The sequence below is a fragment of the Sceloporus occidentalis genome, unplaced genomic scaffold, assembly GCF_023333645.1.
Source record: "Sceloporus occidentalis isolate IW3139 unplaced genomic scaffold, rSceOcc1.0.p SCAF_5, whole genome shotgun sequence".
NCBI lineage: Eukaryota > Metazoa > Chordata > Lepidosauria > Squamata > Phrynosomatidae > Sceloporus > Sceloporus occidentalis.
The window spans coordinates 95,740,653-95,766,004 of NW_028316985.1; the positions used below are offsets into that span (position 1 = coordinate 95,740,653).

General features: G+C 37.6%; 1 protein-coding gene across 1 annotated transcript in view; it reads left to right on the forward strand.

The window, feature by feature from the left end:
* LOC149312521 (WD repeat-containing protein 1) overlaps positions 1–15,535 on the forward strand; it is a 33,711-nt gene extending 18,176 nt beyond the window's left edge. The window contains exons 5-15 of the mRNA XM_089524789.1: positions 218–398; positions 1,982–2,059; positions 4,363–4,443; positions 6,987–7,220; positions 7,728–7,815; positions 8,856–9,012; positions 10,118–10,205; positions 11,806–11,916; positions 13,448–13,621; positions 14,140–14,284; positions 14,870–15,535. Of these exons, the coding sequence (XP_089380915.1) occupies positions 218–398; positions 1,982–2,059; positions 4,363–4,443; positions 6,987–7,220; positions 7,728–7,815; positions 8,856–9,012; positions 10,118–10,205; positions 11,806–11,916; positions 13,448–13,621; positions 14,140–14,284; positions 14,870–14,979 (1,447 nt within the window). The 3' untranslated portion in view covers positions 14,980–15,535. The remainder of the gene's footprint in view (positions 1–217; positions 399–1,981; positions 2,060–4,362; positions 4,444–6,986; positions 7,221–7,727; positions 7,816–8,855; positions 9,013–10,117; positions 10,206–11,805; positions 11,917–13,447; positions 13,622–14,139; positions 14,285–14,869) is intronic.
* The last annotated feature ends 9,817 nt before the right edge of the window (positions 15,536–25,352 follow it).

Consider the following 25,352-nt stretch of genomic DNA (forward strand, 5'->3'; position numbering starts at 1 on the left):
TCCTGAGTTCATGAAGCAGGTGTTTTGGTTCATTATACTATTTATTTATGCACAATGTACAGAGTGCCTAAAAACAATGAGAAGCAATGCTTGCTTATGATAAACTGTGTGATCTAATTGTTATTGTCAGGTACATTCCAGATGCTGATTGATGAAGAAATTAAGTCCTGTATATAGCTCTTCTTTCTTATTTCATGTGATTGTTTCTCACCTATAGATTTGGAGCAGTGTTTCTGTGGGATACCGGTTCTTCAGTAGGTGAGATCGCTGGCCACAACAAAGTTATCAATAGTGTAGATATTAAGCAGACAAGACCTTACCGCTTAGCAACTGGCAGTGATGACAGCTGTGCAGCTTTCTTTGAAGGACCACCATTCAAATTCAAGTTTACAATAAGTGTATGTTGGCTTTCTTTGCTTATCTGCATGTCAGTTTTATTATCAGTCCCAATTCCCCACCCCCACCCCATTTCCCCATACATGCAGAAATCACTTTTCACAAAGTGGGTAAGAAGCAATTTCTGATTACACCTTGTATTCTGGTGACTTTTGGCTGTTCCAAAGAATTAGGTGTGGACATGTACAGGAAGGAAAATATGCACATGTACATCTCTGCATACCTGCCCAAAGACCTTAAACCGCTTATAGCCAAGATTTCAGGTTTCAGAAAAGCTTACACACATAAAAAATCTATTCACATAAATTCTTCCCCTAGGCCTAGGCTTGGGGAACCTTAGCTGCTCTGTTGCTTCTTGTTCATGTGAGCACTTCTTCACATGAAAGGGCTGTTTTTATTTGTATCTCTTTTGGATGTCTTAATACTTTTTTTAGCTTATACATCTAAGTGGCCAGTAGACTATAAGTTTGAAAAGAGTGGTATGTACATGTCTTCACATTTTCTTTTTTGAAGAGTCTAATATTAAAATATTGTTTGAAGCATTTTTAACCATGTACATTTATGGCTGTCACCATACAAAGCCTATATGTAGTGTTGGAATAGTGTTGCCCCATGTGACCAAACATATGTGAGATTTGTACACGAGATCAAAAATCCAGTGATTAGTGTGGCCCACTCCTTATTTTTATTTTTTACTGAAAAGACTTTTCTACCAGCCCTTTAGAGACCATAGAGGCCAATTATGCCAGGAGGTTATCCTTCTCTCACTGTTTTAGGCTGGGGGGCAGGGAGCTTTTTCGAGTGCCAAAAGTGGAGGACCTCTTCTGAGCTTAAAACAGGCCAGGGAAGTCTCAAAAGCTGGCAGAATTGTCGCCTATGGCTTCTTGAGAGAGTAGGGCACTGACAAAATAAAATGTATTTTCTTTAAAATTTGGGTGGGAAGCATGTAGCTCTGTGCAGTTCCTGGACCTTCAGAAATGTAATGTGTACATGTTTTTAAGAATTTGGCACTTTTGCAACAGACATAGTGGGATTCCTGAAAAATATATTTTACTCTTGTTGGTGAGACAGTAATTAATGAGGCACTGCAGAGTTCCTTCACAAAATGTGATGTATAAACAGATTTCTGCAGATGATCTCTGATGAAGCAGAGAATGGATGGAGGATCATGGTGCGCATATGAGTACCTGACTGTTATTTCACTGTGTCCTTCATTCTGCCACATGTTAAATAAATTTTAACACTTTTCTGGGGAAATGATACATTGCATCAAGAGTATTTATATTATTTGTTTTGTACAGAATGCTTCTCTTAGACCCCCATCTTCTGGACACCTCTTTAGTCTACCTGGTTTTCCTGCTTGCCAGTTCTGACTCCACTGTGGGGTACCAATAATTCTCTAAGGGACAACTTGTATTTTAGACTGCTTAGGCCTTACATGCCCAAAACAGGACGTTTTTTTTTTTTTCATTTTTTTACCCAATCTTTAACAGATTGAAGATAGAGAGCAGCTAAGAGATCAAAATAACAGACATTCCATTTTAGGAAGTTAACATCCTGCTGTCGTCTTCTTCTTCTTCTACAGGATCACAGCCGTTTTGTTAACTGCGTACGGTTTTCTCCTGATGGAAATAGGCTTGCTACAGCCAGTGCAGATGGCCAGGTAAACATATCCCATTTCTTACTAGTAAGGTGCAGTTGGAGGAAAGAAAAAAGCCTCTCTAGCTTTATGGTGGAGGAAATGTTTTGATTGCTAAAGATTGCAGACTTCATCCCCATTAACTTCAGCTAAAGGATCTCAGCTAAATAGGTAGAAAAGGCCTTATGTTTAAAACTTTGAAGAGTCATGGCCAGTCAAAGGAGAGTATGCTCAGCCAAATGGAGTCTGAGAAGGCAGTTTCATAACAAGTTATCTGAGGGGCCCCAATGTTTTGGTGCCAGTGGTTAAATCTTGTATTTTGAGTGTAGCCTGCAGGCACTATCACACCATGTGTGTGCTGTAGGTGGAGGCTTACCCATTCACAGATGGATGGTGCATCTTGCCATTCATAAAAACACCCATGTCGTGGAAGGCAAACTGGCTAAAAGAAAAATATCTGGTTAAAGGACTTGAATACAAGTCAGTGCTCCAACACGTAAACAACTTTTGAAACCTATTGGATCTTCTGTATCCTTGCTTGTTGGGCAGAAATCAAACTGAAGAAGCTCAGAGACAAGTTAGCCTAGCTAGGAACTGAATATAAGGCAGAGGTGAGGCCTCAACCTCCAGTGCCCAGTATAGCACAAGTATGGTGCTTGTGATGGGCAAAGAAGCAGTTTGATTTGCAATGCTCAGGCCTCCTTTCTTTTTTTTATCTTTTTTTATGGTTAATAAAAAAAATTGAGCGGGAACCAGGGAAGATAGTTATCTGCATGTTGGTGCATGTGGAACCCATATAATAAATAAAATATTGAGGACTTAGAAGATCATTATTTAGTATTGTGCTAACAATACAGCAGGTAGAAGCAGGGCTCCAAACAGTTGGATTTTGCTAGATTCATGGTAATTTCTCAAAGTGCCTTTAATGTTGTGCCAGTGTGAGGAATTTAAATACCATATATACTCATCTATAAGTCTAAAAATCTATGTCCAAAAATTGACCCCAAAACCCCAGGTTGACTTACTTACAGGTCACTGTGTAATGTAATAGCGGCTCTTTCAGATTTCCCCATGCTGTGTGGAGAGTTTATTTCTCTCTGAAGCCTAGCAGAAAGAGTCCTGGGTGACTGATTGATTGATATTGCTATTTGTTTAAGAATCCCTCTCCCATCCGTGCATCTGGCTGAAATGAATGCTGAAGCATGAAGCAAGAGCCTCAATGAGAGTCTCTCTTGCCATACACACACATACACACACTAAAGGAGCCTCGACCTATTCATGGGTCATGACAAAATCCATAATTTTGGCCCCAAACCTGACCTTGACTTATACATGATGTCAAGTATATATGATAGTTTATTGTTGAGTATATACAATAATTTATAGCCCAAGATGGGCAACTGTGAAAGGGTGGGGAGCTGCCCCGACCTCCAGGATTATACAAATAATAATAATAATAGCCCCCAAATGCTCTCTAGGGGACATAGGAGCATTTCCACCATGTTTTGGGGGAGCCTGGGGCAGTCTATGCCCAGGAGAGTCCTTAAGCTCTTTGGAGGAGAAGCAGGTTATAAATTGGTTCCAGTCATTTCAGACTTATGTTGACCCTAAGGTAAACAGGAACTGTAAACCTAATATCTTGCTGTGTTTGAAATCTTTAGATTCTTAAGTAATTCAAAATTTCTTGGTATTTTTTGATGTTGAGGTTATATCACCAAATTGCCTGAAAATCTTGATTTGATAGTTGCAGACAAGTACTGTATTTTCTGGTGTATAAAACTACTTTTTAATCCAGGAAAATCTTCTCAAAAGATGGGGGTCGTCTTATATGCCGGGTGTTATCTTATAGGGCAGGTGCTGAAAAATCTGAGCTAGACTGGAGAATCTGCAGTCGCCGCATATGTAACTGAAGGACGGAGCAAGCTGCAGGTGTCCGGGACGCCCAGAGTATGGGGGGAAAAGCCGTGTTTGCAATACCACTCTGATAGTCTTGGAGACAGGGAGGGCTGGGCAGGCAGGGAGAGCTAACCAATCCAAGCAGGCTTTGTATACAACAGGTTTTCCTGCTAAGTATCTGTATGTCATAAGCATTTGAATTAAAATTACCAGATTGAAATCAAATCTGATGTTTTTATTTGGTGTGCGTTGGAAGAGGGGTAGTCTTATATGGCGTGTATATCCCAAACTATTTTAACTGGAAAAGTTGGGAGTCGTCTTATACGCCCAGTCGTCTTATATGCCAGAAAATACGGTAGTCTTAATGTTTTCTATGATTTAGGCACTGTAAAAGCAGTTAACTAATGATTGTCTCTTTTTGGCTTTGAAAGATTTTTATTTATGATGGCAAAACTGGAGAGAAAGTTGCTGCTCTAGGTGGAAATAAGGCACACGATGGAGGCATTTATGCAGTAAGTATATCTGATTCACTCCTCATCTGTCCTGAGTGATGGTGTCATATGTGATGCTGCTTACTGACCTCTGTCCAGCGAATTTGCTTTTATCACACGCATCACCAGTACCTTGCACCACAGGCACTAAAACTGCATGTGTGGCAGAATTCTTGAATCACTTGTCAGCCATAAAGAAATTGGTTCTCCCCACTCCAAAATTAACAGTTCGGCTACCAAAAGGGTTTTGGGAAACTCAGCTGGGTTCCCGAAGCAGAAGAGTCAGTTTTGTAAGATCAAACTGCCTATCAATGTAAAATTTCTGGCATGTAACATCAAAAAGGTACCAGAACAACTTTTAAACTAACATCAGTCTGAAACCAACATTCCACTTTATGATGATTCACCCCTGGGTGTGAGACTGAAAATATGAATTACAATTGAAGTGATGGCAGGATAAAAAAATAGGCCATAAACATAAATTGAATATGATAGCCATTTAGACCCTAATCCAGCACAGAGAAAAGTGAATTCACCAGTTGTCCACCTCTGGTACATCTGAAATATAGTAGGATGAGGAGTGAGTGTTGGTGGAATATGGTGATCTCTGGATACAAATGATCGATGCAGAAGGGCTCAGAGAGTATAGATTATAATCTGGTTGCTAGTCCCACCTACACTAGGACCATTGAGCCAGTGGTATTTTCATCTGAACAAGCAAGAAATATACCTGTGTATTAGTGTTTAACAAAAATTAAAGCAAAGCAAAACTCAAACTCTTCTGCCATCCCCTCCTCCAATAGTCAAGATCAAAACATGCAAAAACAAAAAATGCATTAGGTGGCAGGCTAAAAGGCCAAGTGGTTTGTTTGAGGGCAAGTAAATTTGTCATTATTTGAACCATCTGTACAACATCCACCCCAACATCCAATTCACTATGGAAAAAGAAAAGGAAGGAACACTGCCATTCTTGGATGTCCTAGTCATCCACAAACCGAGCCAACGTTTGGGTCACACGGTATACAGAAAATCTACACACAGAGACAGATACCTGCACAAGAACTCCAACCATCACCCAAGACAAAAAAGAAACATAATCAAAACACTGGTAGACTAGGAAAAATGCATCTGTGAACCCCACTTTTTGGAAGATGAACTGAAGCACCTGGACTGCGCTCTACAGGCTAATGGTTATTCCAGCTCAGACATCAGAAGGGCTGACAGACCCAGAAAAACCCGTAGGAGTGAAGACAAGCAGCCACCCAAAGGGAAGGTATTTTTACCATACATCAAAGGAGTCACAGACAGAATAGGTAAAGTGGTGAGGAAGCACAACCTTCAAATGGTTTACAAGCCAATGAAAAAAACCCAGCAAATGCTTTGCTCAGCCAAGGACCAGAGAGACCCTCTCACAGCCACAGGAGTCTACCGCTTACCATGCAGCTGTGGACAAGTCTACATAGGGACCACCAAATGCAGGGTGCAAACAAGAATCAAGGAACATGAGTAACATTGCAGATTGGGTCAGCCAGAAAAATCGGCAGAAGCAGAACATGTTACAAACCATCTTGGGCATAAAATACTGTTCGAAAACACTGAAATTCTAGACCATGCCAACAACTACCATGTCAGGATGCACAGGGAAGCCACTGAAATCCACAGACACTGGACAATTTCAACAGGAAAGAGGAAACCTTTAAAGTAAACAAGGTTTGGTTACCATTCCTGAAAAACAGCAAGATAAAGACTCAACAAATGCAAATGAGAAACCTCTCAGGGTCGGGGGTTTCCCAGCAGACAAATGAGCGCTAATCAAGCAGACACTAATCCTCCTTTGCAGACCCTCCCACCCTTAGGTCTGCCATTAACAACAGAACAAAACACATGCAAATCCTTCCTGCCTTCCCCGGTCACACAATATATATATATATACCTAACTCCTTTCCAGGCAAGCATTCTCTGAAGATGCCAGCCACGGATGCTGGCGAAACGTCAGGAAGAAACTCTTCTAGAACATGGCCACATAGCCCAAAAAAAACACAAAAAAACTTTTGTCATTATTTGCTGTTACAAAACCATTTCTTCTGCTCCTCATGCAAGTAAATTAAAACTGTGACAGTTGATGAAAAGAGTCCCACTCTGTGCATTGGAATTTACTCTGACAGTATATGGGATTTCAATCTAAGACTTCTTTGATTACTTACTAGCCCTAGTTTCCCTCTGTAGGGAACCATTTCTAGGTTGTAAGAATGCAGCGTCTCTGTAACAATTTTCTTTTTAGCAATAGCAAGTACATTTCTATACCGCTTATCAGTGTACTTAAGCACTCCATAAACAGTTTACAAAGTGTAAGCTAATTTTTTTTATTTTGTTCAACATTTGCTGGCTGTACTGGGGCAGCCATAATAACACTGGCTTTATGATGAAGGCAGATCTCGCACAAGGTCTTGTTTTTTTATGATCTGGAGAACACTGTTCCAGGCACTTCAGAGGTCATCTCTGATGCATACTATGAAGCTGTAATTCAAAATCTTGTGTTCTTTTTTTTTTTCTTTCCCCAACAGATTAGTTGGAGTCCAGATGGCAATCGCTTGCTTTCAGCTTCTGGAGACAAAACAGCTAAGATATGGGATGTTGGTGCCAATAGTATAGTGAATACATTTAATATGGGATCAAATGTTCTGGATCAGCAGTTGGGTTGCTTATGGCAAAAAGGCCACTTGTTGACTATTTCTCTTTCTGGCTACATCAACTATCTGGATGAGAATAACCCAGATAAACCTCTTCGCATCATAAAGGTTTGTTGGGTTGTTATGCATGCACTTGCTAGTTTTGGGATTGCTGTTGTAGGGAAATTTCTAACAGTCCTTACAATCATATTGATCCTCTGTTTTGTTGGCTGAACTGTTCAGTTAACATAGTTACTAAAGAGGCAATCTTTTCATTTAAGATAAACATACCAATTCTTAAGCATTGGATTGTGGGAAAGAAATGTTAATAAATTTGAACCAGAAAAACCCATACCTTGATTTGGGAGTATGTCACCTCTCTCTGAATATTTTAGGGGCCATTCAGGCTGTGGATAGGATCCAAAAGACCATAAGTTAGTTCTGTATGCCAAGCCCAGTGGTGTTTCTGACACACTTGGCTTATGTTTCTTGCCCTCCTTGGGGCTTAAATCAGAGAGATAAGAAAGTCACCTTGGGCAAGTGAAAACAACCTCATACTGTTTCATTTTGTGAAATATTTAATTAAGTTTCATTCTATTTTAAAATAAAATGTAAATTATATGTATTCTTTTGCAGGGTCACAGTAAATCAATACAATGTCTTACAGTGCATAAAAATGGAGGAAAATCCTATATTTACTCTGGGAGTCATGATGGACATATTAATATCCTTTGAATAGCCAAATAACCTTTTTTGCAGGTAGAAATTTGAGGTCAGTAGATTATTTCTTCTACTCCTTGCTACTCACTGGAACTTCATAGGCAAATAGGCTAGTATCAGAAGTCAGTTCATATTTGAACTGCTGTCACAGTTCATTTTAAGTTGAAAATAAATCTTTTCAAATGTTTATTGGGACTGTATGGAGGAGGTGTATTTCGAAAGCTATGAATTTAATTTTATACAAAATTTTGAGTTTATAAGTTTATGTATTTTTTTCTGGGGAAGGGTTCCATAATAGTCATCTGATTCTCAAAGGAGTCCATGAAGCACTGTGCTAAATAAAAAAACATATTAAAAGCATACTAATTATTCTGTTCTCTCATTGAGGCTGCAATTTGCCGTGTAATTTTTGGTACTAAGTTACCTAGCATCTTTAACACAAAAGATGTGTCCATGTAGTCGCTTGCTGAATTTCAGGCTCCTTTCTGGTGCTCTTTTGCACAGGACATTTTCAGCAACCTTGAAAGAACTTAGTGCAACTCTCTGAAATTATCCTCAAAGCAATAATAATAATTTAATTAATAATTTGTTTTATTTATATACCACTATTCCAAAGATCATAGCGGTGAACAGCAATTAAGCTAATTAGCAAGTAAGCTAATTTGCCCCCAACAGTCTGGGTACTCATTTTAGCGACCTCGGAAGGATGCAAGCCTGAGTCGAGCTTGGGCCCTTTTGCTGGTCTTGAACTCGCAACCTTGTGGTTTTGAGTCAATGGCTGCAGTACAGGCATTTAACCACTGCGCCACCAGGGCTCCTTCAATGACATTTGTGTGTTGTCTTATTGTTGTTTGCTTATTTAAAGTTGTTGGGAGATAGATCACACATATCTTGGTACTACATCTTATTAGCTATCAATGTGTTTATTGTGTTCTAACCCTACCTAGCACATCTTTGGAACTGAATCATTTTGATTGTTGGTTAAATACTGGAGCTTACTGTTTCTACTTATCATGAAATAAATTTCCTTAATATTTTGTTCACATTATTGGGATTCTGATACAGGGGAAAATGATGGTTTTTTGGGGAAAGGACACACAAATTTGGTTTCACGAATGGCTGTGGATGAAATGGAGCAGCTGGTCAGTTGCAGCATGGATGATACTGTGCGTTACACCAGTCTCAGTAAAAAAGATTACAGGTAGGTGCTAAATTTCACCAATATTATTTACTAAAAGCAAATCAAAATGACCCTGTATTGGTAATCTAGTTTATTTTCTTTCTTTGTTTGTTTATTTACAGTATTTATACCCCGCTCTTCAGCCCTAACGGCTCTGAGTGGCTTACAGATAGTTATTCAGATGGTTCCCTGCCCTCGGGCTTACAATCTAAAAAGACATGACACAAAAGGAGAAGGGAATGGCAATGAGGAAGAGCATCATGTTCAGTGGTTCTTTTCTCTCTCTAGAGAAACCTCATGGATTTGGGCCTGCCTTTTCACTTACTTTTCATAGTTTACTATGATAACTGTGTCTATCAAAAGTCACATTCAATTGACAGAGTAATTCTGTAACCACCTCTACTGTTGGTTCTGAGGGTTTATCCTCTTGGCTCAGCTTTATCCTCTTAAGTAGATAGAATGGCTGTTGGAATAGTTATATAGTAACAGTTGGTCAAAATATAAACAGAACACTGAAACAGAGTAAGGTATGAAAGAAATCTGAGAATAAAACATTACTAGATCAGCAAGTAATTAAAAGAAATGTATCACATTATTAAAAATAACAACAATGTGGAATGTGCAACATGTTCCTAGATACGATATCACTTCTAGTTTCAGGAATCTGAAATATGCCCAATTCCTCCATTTTGAAGGTGAGTGGGGAAAATGTTTGGAGGTGCTTCTCAATAATTTTTTTATGCTTTTTAAGGTGTCTGGTGACTTCAGGCTATGAGTGCTTTGGCGGCTATATAGCAGGCCTCTTTCTCCAGTCCTGTCTTAGCGTAAAATGCTAATTTGTGGCCACTTTTCATATTGTTTGAAGTGATGAAGAAAATTACCAGTATCCCTTGCAGTCTTTTCTGATTGATCATCTCATAACACTCCTGTACTCTGCTGCCAAAATCACTTACCATGTGATACCCAATTGTTTTCAGATCTATTATAAATACCTTATTTTTACCTTCAAAATCCTCCATTGCCTTACACCCACACACCCCTTTTACTCTTTTTATCACAGTACATATTTGCCTGTGACCTTTGGTCCTCTATCTAGGGGGAAAAACATTTTTTCTTTTCCTTTTAGTGGCCAAGATGCTATAAAAATGGATGTTCAGCCCAAATGTATAGCTGTTGGACCTGGCGGATATGCTGTGGTTGTATGCATTGGAGAGGTGTGTATTATAAAAAATGGACTGCAAATATTTTATTTTATTTAGCAACTACATTAATTTTCACTTTTCCTCCAACAAGTACAAGGAGTAACACTGAACCTCTCCTTTTACATTTATCCTCACAATAGCCTCATGAGGTAGGCTTGGCAGAGAGAGATCAAGGCTAGTTTAGGTCCAATTTGGCCAATCAGTTAGCCAAAAAAAACTCACACACCAACAACACCTTTAATTGATTTCATTAATTCACCTAATTATAGCATTCTAACTGATGAACCATTGACACATTATAGCCTTCAATGAATGTGTGAATATCCTGAATAGCATCCCCTTGCATGTGCTGGCATGTTCACAGACCTGCCATATGTGTGTGAATGCCATAACAACATTCAAAGACAGAACAATCACAGATAAGAACAATAACTTTAACAGCACATCAGCAAACAAATACCACTAATAACAATAATAACAAGACAAAATTCCTATCCTCTTAATTTTTGGGTCATACAGTTAAGATACTCTGTACTTTTAATTTTTCCAAGAGAAAAAATTATATTTTCTTTCCACTATCCCATCTAACTTTCTTATATCGGAACCAAAAATCTTTAATGAAACAACCCTGTAGAAGTTTGTAAATTTCACAATAAATATTACTCCCATTCTATTCATCAGTAATATTCTGTATGTCTATAAACATTTTATTCATTCATTTTCAATCTTTACTTATATTTTTAATTCCACTCCAGTTATTTAACTTTTTGAAAAACTTTAAGTAATTTGCTCAGTCCTTTTTAAATCTTTCTATATGTATATTTCTGATTAGTTGTATCAGTTTGTCATTGTCCATACAGTCATACATCTTCCATATCCATTCTGATGTGTCTGGAATGTCTTAATTTTTCCATATATATATATATATATATATATTGCATAAATTATTCTAGCATCTACTGTTATATAAAACAATATTTTCCTGACTTTTTTCTAAATTGTTATCTAACATTCCTAATAAATATATTTTGGGAGCTTTTACATATTTTAATTTGCAAAATCTCTGTAATTAATTTGTGTATTTGAAACCAGTACTGTTTCGCCTTTTTACATAGCCATCACATATAATACAAAGAAAATTATCACACAGTTTAAAAAACCGACTTACCACTGCCAAATTCAATTCGGGATATATCCAGATACTATCGCACATGTTTTTGCCACAGGTGCACCCCGGGTAACATCCCGACTTTGCAAATCAGCTGGCTGAACTCAGATTATAGCCAGATGTTACCCAGGATGCACCCATCCAGCAACATCGACGGCAAATAGGTGTGCGATAGTATTTGGATGTATCCCAAATTCAAATTTAATTCGGCAGTGATAGGTTGGATTTTTAAACTGTGCTATAATCTGCAAAGTTGTAAATCTTTTGAACCTACAGAATAGAAAATTTCTTTTTCTCTTTTCGCTATTTTATTTTATTGTCAGCTTTACAAATGTAACATTGTACAAATGGGATACTTTCATAACAGTATAAACATCAGAGCACATATTAGAACTTTATTTTGATGGAAGTAGGAATGAATTGCATATTTCTCTGCCATTGCAGATTGTCTTGATGAAAGATAAGAAGAAATGTTTTGTGGTTGATAACCCAGGTTTTGAACCAGAAGCAGTAGCGGTTCACCCAGGAGGTGGCATGGCAGCAGTTGGAGGAACAGTAAGAATTTTATTTGCTTCATAAAAGTAACAGCTTCTGATCACTAAGCCCTTGGCAGGTACTATAGCAGTGTGGCAGTGAATGTGGTAATATTCTTTTTGTAGTAAAGATACTCTCTAAGTTAAAGTCTTCATTGTCTCATGACCAGCTTTTCCTCTTAGGGTTTTCTCTGCAGTAAATGCATAATTGGTATTCATTGTTATTTGTTTATCAAGGAAAAAGCCAATTTAAGACCCAAGTTATGAGCTAATACTGGTTTAAGCTTCACAAAGTATTAAAATATAATGCATCTGAGTATATAGACTGAAGTCTATGAAAGCTCATGCTGCCAACTTCTTTTAGCTACTCTCTCTACATACTATTAAAATACACCTAAGGCTATATTCTTCATAAGGTGGTATAAAATGAGAATACTGATGAACATGTTTGGTTATCCTGGGCACTTCATCCTCCTGTGAGGATTTCAGCCCAAAAGATCAAGAAAGAGTGCGGGTGTTTGAAAGGTATGTTTCAAAGAAGCACGGTTTGTGACATTGTGAAACATCATTACTGATCAGAGAACAGTCCAATGATAAAAACCCCACAAAACCATTGAACACCAGAGTTAAGGCAACTTTAACTTATAGTTAAGGTAGTTACTTATACAGTTGGCCCTCCTTATCCACAGATTTTTTTATCCATGGATTCAAGCATCCACAGCTTGAAAATATTCAAAAGAAGTATAAATGTCAATAACAAACCTTGATTTTCCATTTTATGTAAGGGACACCATTTTGCTCTGCCATTTTGTTATCCACAGAGGGTCCTGGAACCAAACCCCAGCGGATAATAAAGGCCCACTGTATATAATATGTGTGCAGTTTGTATACATGTGTACAAGCTGCAGATTTAAAACCATGTATAGCAATTTATAGCCATGTATAGCATACATAATGGAAAAGCAAAGCACTGGTGTATTGATAGCTTTCCATATCTTCAGAATGAAACTTAGCACAAGATATCTTTGCTAGCAAAATGCTTTAAGCCTTGATAACCTTTCAGCTGTTGATCAGAATTTCTGTGACAAACCTGAATAAAGTTCACCACTAATTTTCATGAAAACTGGAAATAAATATGTGGTGTGTCTATTCAAAAACTGGAATAAATGTGGATAAGGATAAATTTCAATATTATGTATTTTTACTTGCTTGATTTGTGATTTTTTTTAATCATTCTGGTTTGAAGTTAGACACACTTGTAAACATCATTAAACAGATCATGGAAACCACATTTATTAGATTGCAGGGTTTCAGTTTTATAAGCAGTCAAATTTTGACGTTTATAGTGTCACAAGGAAACATTTTTTCCAAGTCTTTAAGCAAAGGGATACTCCACTGCCCCTTTTGATTTTGTGGCAGTCATATGTGAAAACTGATAACATGCTTCTAAAATAATTCTCAGTGTAGACAACAGAAAATTTGAAGACTGACAAGGCCCTTAATGATATTTGCACAGTGAATGGAGTTCAACCTTATAATATTTTGACTTTTAGGATGGAAACGTTTACTTGTATGCAATTCAGGGAACGTCCTTGAAAAGAGATGAAAAGACATTGGAAGTGAAAGGCCCTGTGACTGATCTGGCCTATTCCCATGACGGTGCCTTTCTGGCAGTGACAGATGCCAGCAAGGTTGTCACTGTGTTTAGTGTGGCTGATGGCTACGCGGTAAGGACTCTTGTGTGACCACCACACTATTTTTACTTTTATTTCTCAAAAACAAGAAGCAAATTTTAACTATGCAAATCTAGTAACCTTGTGTTGAGACTACCTGAAGTTTTATTCCACATATTCCTTACAGATTTATTTGGTTATTGAAAAACCGTGGAGCACAACTAACATTCTTGACCATTTTATTTGAGGGGAGGCTTTTGCAAACACAAAGCTGGTAGCATTTGGATTACTAGAACAGCAGTGGAAGAACTGGGTATTGTCCTAAAAATTGCAAGGTTTTGTTTTGGTTTTTTGGTTTTAAATCTGTTCTCCTTCTCACTAAACATTTGTATATGTATTTAAATCTGTTTTTAAAAGTGACATTAAATAGGGATATTCAGCCCTACCTGTATCATATTTTTATCTTATAGTTTTGGTATTAATAGAATATTAATGTTCATAAATTGTTGACAATGAACTCCCTTTTAGGTTTAAAAATTGCTCATAATATCTTTTGTATTTTCTCTAAATAGGAACATAATGCATTTTATGGACACCATGCAAAAATTGTCTGCATTGCATGGTCACCAGATAATGAACACTTTGCTTCAGGGGGCATGGATATGATGGTATATGTTTGGACACTGAGTGACCCAGAAACCAGAGTCAAAATACAAGGTAATTTTAAATATATATTTGTTACAGATTAATCTCAGTCTGAAGGAGAAATGCTAATCTGGCATGATAACAGAGTACTTGCCAGTGTAAAGTCTCTTGTTTATAGATACCTTTGATAAAGTAATAAAAACATTTCTTTAGACCTATATTTTCCTCAAAAAATAAAGTCTATGTAAAGGTGACTTGAGATTTCTGAATAGGTTCTTCAGGCATGGCTTCAAAAGTCCTTAATTCTGCTTGTACAGAATTAGAGGAAAGTGAGAAGTTACAGCTATAGTCTGTTGACATTGCTCTTGTTATCACCTTTTCTCCTGTTGTGTTGCCATACAACAAAGTCTTATTGCAGCTCTTTGCTGCGCTCCTGGTGCCCAGGCATCTCTTAATAGCGACATGAGGGAAATACAGACTGCTTGATGCTGAAAGATAAGGTATTTTGCCCTATGAATGGAATAGAAACCAGTGTTGTAGCACCCAGTGCGCAAGTGACATCATGTGGAAAAGAGTGTACCTTCATAAATATTGGACATCATTCTACACAGGTGAGGTGCAAGCATTCACATTTGTTTTTCGTTTTTCCTTTGCCAGATGCCCACAGATTGCATCATGTAAGCAGCTTGGCATGGCTGGATGAATATACCTTGGTAACAACATCGCATGATGCATCTGTTAAAGAGTGGTCTATTTCCTACAAATAAAATGCCTTCAATCAGGAGAACCTCATCAGGGACTAGAACTACTGGAGTGAAATATGGCATTTCTCTTTCTTAAAGTTAGCAAATCTGTAATGGCCTCTGGGGTCTTATAGCATATTCTCATATCTTTGCAGAGGGTGTTCTTATCTGTAATTAAATGACCTATGAAAAGCTTTAGTCAGTAATGGTTTGCACATGAGAAGCACTTAAATTATGTCTGGAGCTTATAAAAATTGTGTGCTGAACATTCCAGGGTCTACAGCCTAGCAGTTTGGCGTAGAGGAATTTTAAACTGATTTGGTTCCTTATTTTTTAATATCTAAGACACACATACTTGCACATGGTATTGTACAGCATGAGAGAATTCTCATTTTTTTCTAATTGCAGAACATTTCTGTACTAACAGTCATAGTAAGAATGCTAGTTGTGATCCAAAAATGAATCGTGGTGTGCAGCTACTGTATATTGGCTTGTCTGTAATGCACCAAATTGTTGCCTCAGTTTTCCTTCACCAGATAACGAAGTGGGGTACATCCATAATAAACTTCTCTGTATTTCATGTCCAGATTTGTAGTTATTTTTAAGATTAAAATGTGGGGGTTTGTTGTACTTTGCCATTCTTTTAGAATTTAAAGTTTACAAATAAATGTCGAGGCATTTTTCCAGATATACCTTTGTTACCTTTTTGAACAAATGAGAATATTTGATCATGATTTGTCTGTCAGGAAAGGGATGCATCTAGATTTGCTTTAAATATGCCTGTTTCATAAGGAAAACAATGTTAATGTAAGAAAACATACAGTAATTATGAAAATGCTTTTTTCAGTACAGGAATTAAAGTGAAATAAAGCATTATTGTGCCTTGAACTGATCATTATGAGGACCTATTCCAAACCCGGTACAAACAAATTTCTGCTTTAGAGTTTTACCCTCTTTTGTTGTGTTTCTTTCAAAATACATTTTACTCTAAATTCCACTAAATGCAGGCTCGGAGGTTACATTTATTTCAATGGCCAGAAAGGTGTTATCTTGTGTTGTCCAGAACTGTGTCTGTGCCAAAACACCCTGTATTCTTTTTCACAATAGCCATGTTTAGGTTGTGGTGAAGAAGAGGCCCCTGACTTTGAAAAGGCTGTGGGGAAATGTTGTAGCACTGCTTTCATTGTTACACAGATGATGATTGTTATATTTATTTTTATCCCGCTTTTCTCCCAAGATTGGGACCCAATCTTACAGTCTAAAAAACACAGTAGTTAAAACACTAACAAAATTGAAAGTTAAAATGGTATTAAACTATTACAATATTAAAAAGATCATTCATTTAAAAATGAATACATTTTAAAACAATACACCACCCACAGGACTTACTTTAAAAAAATTTCATTTTTAACGCTCATCTAAACAAAAAAGGTCTTAGCCTGCCATCAGAAGGACAACAAGGAGGGGGCCATTTTGGCCTTTCTGGGAAGGGAGTTCCAGAGTCTCAGGGCAGCTACCAAGAAGGCCCTCTCTCATGTCCCTGCCAACTGTGTTTGCAATGGTTGTGGGTTTCTAAGAGAAGGGTTTCTTCTGAGGATCTTAGAGCCCAGGCCAGTCCATACAGCGAGATACAGTCTGCCAAATAGCTTGGACCTGAGCCATATATGTAAGATTCCCTGTGTGGGGAGCATTCTTAAAAAGTTGGCAAAATAACAGCTGGACTTCATACCAAAAGAGGACTAATGTACATTGGTATATTCGTTTTCAGCAAATCTGGGCCTTTCTTCAAGATTCCCCACCATATTCCACCCCTATCCCACCCATGACAGAAGAGGCAGGTTCAGGAAGATCATAGAGCTCAGCATTACATTTAGGAAGGCAACAATAGCCTGAATATTCTGACTAGGATAGTGGGATTTACCTATTTGTTGACTTGCCATTCAACGATTGAATAGCTCTACGCTAGTGGGAATAAACCAGCAGGATGCCAGCCTGAGTGCGGCATATGAGAAACAATAGCAAGTACATTTCTATATCGCTTTCTAGTGTACTAAACGATTTACAAAGTGTAAGCTGATTGCCCCTGACAAGCTGGGTACTCATTTTAGCAACCTACAGAAGGATGCCAGGCTGAGTCGACCTGGAGCCCCTCGCTGGTATTGAATTCATGCTACCAAGGAGTTGAATATACTCTGGTAATTCTTGAAAATGCATTCTTATCCACCAAAAATTACCGAGGTTCTTAGAATAAAGGATAGAAGATGCCAGAGCTACAGTCTTTCATGCATTTCAAAGTAGATTCAGATTGACTAAAGTGGGATTTATAGTCATGTATAGAACTGAAGTATAATGCAATACCATATATACTCGACTATAGATCAGCCTCACATGTAAGCCAAAGTTAGATTTTTTGGAGGCAAAATTATGAATTTTGATATGGACTGTGGATAAGGCGAGGGTAAAACCTGTAACAAAGGATATAAAGCAAAGGAAAACAATGCCAAAGAACTTATAAAATTGTGGCAGCCATAACTGTCTGTGCTCACCCTAAAGGTGAGATGGATGAGAGAGCAAAGGGAGATCAGTGTTTCCAGGACATATTAAATTCTTGCCTTTCACCAGGGGATAGTTCCTTTTTAAAATAAGAATTACAGTACAGTACTTAAATTGACTCATGGATAAGTCAACTCAGTGTTTTTGGGGGGGATCAATTTTTGACTAAAATTACCAGATGTATACATGAGTATATACAGTGGTTAAAGCCTGTTCCTTTAGGAAATACATATGATTAATTTCCCCCCATCACCAATATGGCACAATTGGGATCTTTTTAAAATGTGGTGGAATTCTGTTTCAGGTTAAACCCTGTTAATAAAGGTTTTACTGCCAACAACCTACCTTAAAAGAAAGGGTTACTGTTTTTGTACTAGCCTATTTTTTTGTTTGTTTGTTTGTTTTATATATATACCGCTATTCCAAAGATCATAGCGGTGAACAGCAAGTAAGCTAATTAGCAAGTAAGCTAATTTGTCCCCAACAGTCTGGGTACTCATTTTAGCGACCTCGGAAGGATGCAAGCCTGAGTCGAGCTTGGGCCCTTTTGCTAGTCTTGAACTCGCAACCTTGTGGTTTCGAGTGAATGGCTGCAGTACAGGCATTTACCCACTGCGCCACCAGGCTTTTTTTAAGTTCACTGACTGATTTTGGAGTTTCTTTCTGATCCCAGAGGAATGGCAATGTATTTTAGTGAAGAAAAATGATCCATGTCCACAGGATTGGTCATGAGTGTAGGATGAAGGATAATCTACAGTTATTATTATTATTATTATTATTATTATTATTATTATTATTATTATTATTGTCCTTTATTTATAAAGCGCTGTAAAAGTACACAGTGCTGTACATACAATCTTTTTAATTAGACGGTTAATTAGTACCCATGCTTTAGGAGCCAGCAAAGACATGAGGTTGACAATTTCTTGTTGAATATCTTAACACACATCCCTTGGTGCAAAAAAGGGGTCTGGATACAGGACAGCTTTGTTGTGAATTCAAAAGATTTTTCTAAAATTTATTTGAAGGAAGATCTAGCATAAATATTACCATTGAGGTAATTCCTCACTGCCCCCTAATAACAAAATAATTCCTGTTGAGGAAATTGACACACCGTGAAAGGTCATTCTTTGTGCCAACCACTGTCACCTAGATTCTGCAGTGATCCTTCCAAGCTTATTTTCCACACGTGGTGCACCATCTGCTGGTTTTATTTGCTGTCCTAGAAGTAATGTGAGTTAGAGGAAGATGTATTATCTTGGATGGTGCCAGTATACAGTAGGTCTTGGGTAGCAGAACTTTTGCCAAGTTGATTCTGGTGAGCAAAATCGTCTCACCACATTTCATCCAATATGGAAATTTGATACAACTCAAGTCATCATCACACTGTGACCCAGCTGGACTTTCTATGGTGTTCCAGGCTGCTTATACAGGTAAATGTCATCTTTTGTCGATTTTGTTACCTTTGCATAACCCCACCACCACACTGTTACCTGGTTTGCTTGGCACATCCTGCTGGAATAGCCATTTAAATTTGAACTCAGAGATGCCACAGTAGCTCTTCATGTCATCCACTTTTTCAGGCAAAGTAGACAGGAGTCCATGTAATTGCTTTAGTGCATTCAGATGCCAAATTCCATCCATTTTTGTTTTGAATCTTCAAATGCACACTACAGTGATGCAAATGCAAATTGCTCTCTATGCTGATTGATTCTGTTTGGGCCGCAGTTTACACTTTTCCATCAAGCAGCAAAATATTACTTGAAAGGCTGAGACTTTTAAAAAAATTGTCTGGACTTAGTAATCCCGATTTTCCATGTTTTGCATTGCCACAAGGTTGAGGATGAGGGCAAACATGTATCTGTGGTGTAGACGCAATGAGGGATTGCAGTTTCTGCTGCTGTTGCCCTTTCATTGCTACCTTCATTGAGGAACTTTGAAATGGACACACAATTCATCTCTCTCTTACCATCACTGTATTTTACAATATCCTCTTCTGATTTTTGAAATCCTTTTATAAAAATTGTGCCAGTGGTAGTGCACATGACATACAGATCATGCAATACCTTTCAAAGTCTGTCATACATTAAGACGCTTGTAAATAAATGCTTTAGCCAATGAGCGATGACCCTCAAGAAACTTCTTGGGCCTTGGTTTAAGAACTTTGCAGGCATTGCTAGAGATGACATTGCATGCATAAAGTGTTCATGTACGCTACATGATCTCAGTTCTGTTTCTCAATCTTGAAACAGGATAGAGTTTTTTGAGGAAGGCTGAATGAAATTCACAAAATCATCTTCGACAAGTTGAAGGGCGGTAGTCTCTTTCACAACCAGTTTAACCTTTTCTCCCGCCAACACTGGCACGGCTTATCTTTTTTCTTTTAAAACCATCCAAAATTTATTGTAATTTTTCAGGATGTGTTTTCTGAAAAACAAAAAAGAGGGGGGGGTATGAAAGAAATCAAGACAAAATTGAAAAGAAAGGATTTTAATATAAACACTTTCAAAATGCGCATCTGAGGAAGTAGACTGAAGTCTACATAAGCTAGTGTTGCCAAATTCTTTCAGATATTCTCAAAGATGCTACAAGATCTCTCTACATACCTTCAAAACCTGTAACTAAATCCTGTTTTAATGGCAGATGTGCATGATTCTGGAACTGGGCATTATTTGTTACCTTGCATATAGTATTATTATCTTCAATGTCTGACACATTCTAGAACTAGAATATAAATAGATAACCGTATTTTCCAGCGTATAAGACGACTGGGCATATAAGACGACGCCCAACTTTTCCAGTTAAAATATAGAGTTTGGGATGTAGTCGCTGTATAAGACTACCCCTCTTCCAACGTATACCAAATAAAAATTTAAAAAACATCAGATTTGATTTCAATATGTTAATTTAAATGAAATGCAGGTCCTTAACAGGAAACCTTGTTGTATACAAAGCCTGCTTGGATTGGTCAGCTCTCCCTGCCTGCCCAGTGCCCCCTGTCTCCAAGACTATCAGAGCGGTAGCTGCTTTCATACGATCACCGCATATGGTGGGAATGCGGCCGCGGCCGTTTTTGAGCTCCCCCCACCATATGCAGCGACTGCAGATTCTCCAGTCCAGCTCGGAAGTCTCAGCACCTGCCCTATAAGACGACACCCGGCGTATAAGACGACCTCCGACTTTTGAGAAGATTTTCCTGGGTTAAAAAGTAGTCTTATATGCCAGAAAATACAGTACTTTATGGGTTCCAGTTATCAATATTTTCACAAGCAAGGACTATTTTTTCAGCTTCAGAATAACATTACTATATTCATACACAATTTGTGTAGTCTTAGTTTCAGACATCAGTGTCTCTATACACCGTTCGGAAGCAAATAGTGGATATTAACCATTCGTACATGTACCCAAGCATGACATTTCCTTACGCAAGTCAACTTGCCATGGAGAAAAATACAGTTTTGAGTGTAGATGTCAGTGTTGTGATGTTTTCCACTTTGCTCATATCTCTACAGCCAAGCAAATGAAACGGAACAGATGAGGAGCAGACTGTAACGCTTCCCTTTCCGGCTGCTTGTCTACTGAAAATAATCCCACCTGTTGCTTTTCTTCAAGAAAGGGAAAAAATACAGTTCCCCTTCAGTCTTCCCATACAAATTGTTCTTTTGATTGATCAGATAGCAGATAATACATAAGGCTAGCCAGGTGTAGCCATGGGGGCGGCGGCAAAATCAGACCAATAATAATAATAATAATAATAATAATAATAATAATGTTTTATTTATAGACCGCTATTCCGCAATGATCATAGCGGTGTACAGTAAAAGTTGCAATACAAAATTAGCCCCTACCCCCCCCCCCCCAATCTTGCAAAGGGAGCTGGATCACCTACAATGATATTCTAGCTAAAAACGGAAAAGAAGAAAGAATAAAAACAATACAGGAACTATAGGAAGAAGGAATAGGATTACGATGTTTAACATATTATCAAATTAGAGGAAGACTACAAGAAAATGTTAAGAATATAGGTATTGAAAGAGTTTTGGCCTGCCAATTCCTGCTTTTTAGCTTTGCTTCTTTTTACATGTCACAACAAATCAGGGGGCTTCGTCTTAATTTTCAAAATTTGATGTTGAAGAGATATTTGGCTTGCAAAGCTGTCATCCTAGCACTAGATGGTGCATTGGTTCCATTTCATAGTATCTCTTCATAGTGTAGTGATCTGAGGAGAGCCAGTAAGTCTATATGATTGTATTTATTTTATCTTCGATCGGTCAGGAGAGGCAGGAAAATAGAAATAAAACTTATTATCCTTTTTTCAAAAGGGACTTTTCATTCACAGCCTAATCATAGCCTCAAATTAATTGCAATGGATGCCTTGTGTTGTTGTTTTTTTTTTCAGAAACAGACAATTACACAATATTTCTCTAAAGGAAAAATAATCTTTAAATGAGTGCTCTTCATTTTAGCAATCTTTTTAATGCTATTCTTAAGTGTGCATTCTGTTGCTTAACCAGCTAGTTAAATTCATCTCATTCATTTTATGACATGCTTCATAAATATGGTATAATTGGCTACATCCTAATTAAATCAGTCCTATAAAACATAGGATTCTGTCCTGACACTTTATGGCAATAAGCTGTTTGCAAATCCAGTTCATAAGCAGGATCACATGTCCATTATGATGAGATTCCATTTGTTCCTTTAGTAAATTCCCAACATGTGGAGGTCGCATGCATTTGGTATATAGCCATTCCTAATTACTGCTTAAATTGTTATTTCTAATAAGGCAATTTTGAGGTTATCTTGATGCTACCATCCTAACTCATATGCTTTCCTTCTATTCCCCATTTGCTGTATATACATGTAGGTATTTTGGCTGATATTTAGTATTTATCAACCAGTTTTCACAGCCTAAACTATCTGATGTGGGAGACCAGCAATTATATTTTCCCAGGATCCTAGGGAGTGGCACTGTGTATTTATATATTTATAACATCACATTGCTTTCACTTTCATTCATAATAATATTATCTAGCTGGAGTAAGAAAATATATTTCCCATGGTTATCCTGCTTTTTTCCCCATAATGGAATCAGCATACACTAGTTTCCTCCTCCCCCTAAATGTTATTTATGTCATTTATCTTTATATGACTACTGTATCATTTAAACATGTCACTCCTTATATTCAACATTCTACTGCTTTTGGAAGATATTGTATCAATGGTAGGCTTTGGTCTACGATGTAAGGTACTATATTTCCTCTAAGTTGTCTTTTGTTGTTTCTCCCCTCTTTGAGATTTAGCTATCAATCTTTCAGCGAAAGCAGTCCACCAAAGCCTATCAAACCAATATGGAGGAAGAAGGGAGGGAGAGATTCTGTAGTTTTCCAAGCTCTTACTGTTTCAAGTCTAGAAAACTTACTGTTTCAATTCTGGGGGGGGGAGCCCTTAAAACCGTTCATGGCTTGCTCCATCTTATCTACGGGATCACCTTCTCCCATATAATCTGCCCCACACACTTAGGACCTCTGGGAAACATTTACTGCAGCCAGCAAAAACTAATCTGGATGCAGTTACCCAGAGGACCTTCTCTTCTGCCGCTCCTAAGTTATGGAATGGCCTGCCGGAGACCTGGCATATCACCAATCTTGACAGCTTTAAAAAGGCGGTCAAGACGGATCACTTCCAACAGGCCTTCCCAGATTAGCATCTCAATTGCCCCCATTGATTACCCTGTCTTGTCCATTTTAATAATCTTAACAGTATTGTTTTATTGTTATTGTTCATTGTTATGATTTATTACTTATGGTGGGTGGGTGGCGTTCTGGGATATTGTATTTTATTGTTTTTTAATTTTTTAAAATGTTGTTAGCTGCCTCAAACACATTGGAGAGGTGGGGTATTATTATTATTATTATTATTATTATTATTATTATTATTATTAGAGCTTTTTCAGCTTTTCATGTGGCAATTCTGAATTTTCCCCATGTAAGATGGAAAATGTTAATAATAATTCTGAGAAAGTAATATTTTCTCTCATTTGGTTTGTAACCAGTTTATTGCAAAATCCAACGCTTTGGAGCAAAAGACCCATGTTTTCCAATCTGCCTGTATCCAGCTCTGGCCAACCCACTGGGCGCAAGGAGGAATCCTCTGGGACCTCACTTTTCTCAAGTTTTTCCCAATTTTGGTGGTGGTCCACATCTGGGGCAGTGCCTTTGCCAATAAATCAGTCTGATCTGGTGTGACAACCACACTATCTCCCAACAGTTGTGTGAAAGTGGACTCTTGATGTAGTGTGTTAAATGGAATGTATGAACTGTTTTGATCACTTAATTCTTTGGAGTGGAAACTGATTAGTATGGAAGATGGTCCAAATTTTCCCAATTTGAAAGAGATATTTTTTTTAAAAAAGTTTTTATTCCCAAATTAATTTTACCCTTTTTGTTTGTGAAACAAGTCTTCTTATGATGATTTTGTAGACGTTGGAGATGATCCCTCTGGCTCTATGGGAATAATTGACATGGAATGTTTAGTACATTGACCCTGAGCATCTGTGTCTATGTTCTGCAAGTGAGGTAACTTCAGCATTGTGAGACCAAATCAGTCATAACTCACTTTTATAGTCCATGTTCTACTGAATTTAGAAGATACTGTATCAGTGTAGGCCACAAAACAAGCCCTTCCTCCAGTCCATCTGCCTTGGTCCAGGCCTCGGAGGTGGAGAAGATCTGCTGGACCTGATCCTATTCCCCACCACCACTCCCTTCTCCTTTTGTGTCGTGTCTTTTTAGATTGTAAGCCTGAGGGCAGGGAACCGTCTGACTAAAAAATTTATGTACAGCGCTGGGTAAATTTACAGCGCATTATAAATAAAGGATAATAATAATAATAATAATAATAATAATAATACATAACCAGTTTTGTGACCAGTCTCCAGGGGCTTACCTTTTATCTGAAATATCCAATTCTAGCCACACCTGTTTGCTTTAATCTAGCAAATTATTTATATATATCATCAGGCTTAAACTTTAGATGTCATTAAAAAGGCCAAAGGGGAGACTGTGGTGGAACTAGCAGTTATCTGTATTTTTGCCAAATAGTTAACACTTTCCTTGAGAATGGGATGGTGAAGTTAGTGCAAGACTTCTGAGTACTGGGTAGAAAAACCGAACCACTTTCTTTACCAAACAATGTCTTTATCCCCCACCTGTCTTTTAAAATAAAAGGAATTCCTGCCTTATGATCTTTTCCCATGACCAGCCCTGAATGGCTTTTCTATAAAATTTTGTGTTGTAACTTGGCACACTGTTGAAGCATATTGACCTTTTTTTTTTACACTTAATAATAAAAGTATATATGTGTCACATTAAAATACCAAACCCTTGCCAAATTCCATACAGACTTTGTTTTAGTACTAAAAAAATGAAGATCCCACCCATTATAAAGGTCTTTTATCTGATAATGGATTTTTATCTTGCTCTTAATACGGAAACTGAGTTAAAGTGAAGGAACAAAGGCTGTCACAACAACTTGAGTAGACCAATGAGAGCTTCAGATCCTTTCAGGTCACATGCCATGTTTTTCTACTTTATTTCAATGTAAATGGTATTTACTGTTAACAGCATGGGTATATAACAAGCTATTTCTTCTCTTGGTAGTGTTATTCTTATTAAAACATAATCTTGGACATTTAAAAATAGCTGAATACAAAAATAATAATAATACAGAGGTGAAAGGAAACATATACAATAAAGTAGGGAATGGCACATTGGGAGAGGTGGATGGGTGTGTGTATGCACCTTCAAGTCACTTGTCAATTTATGGCAGCCCCATGAATTTCA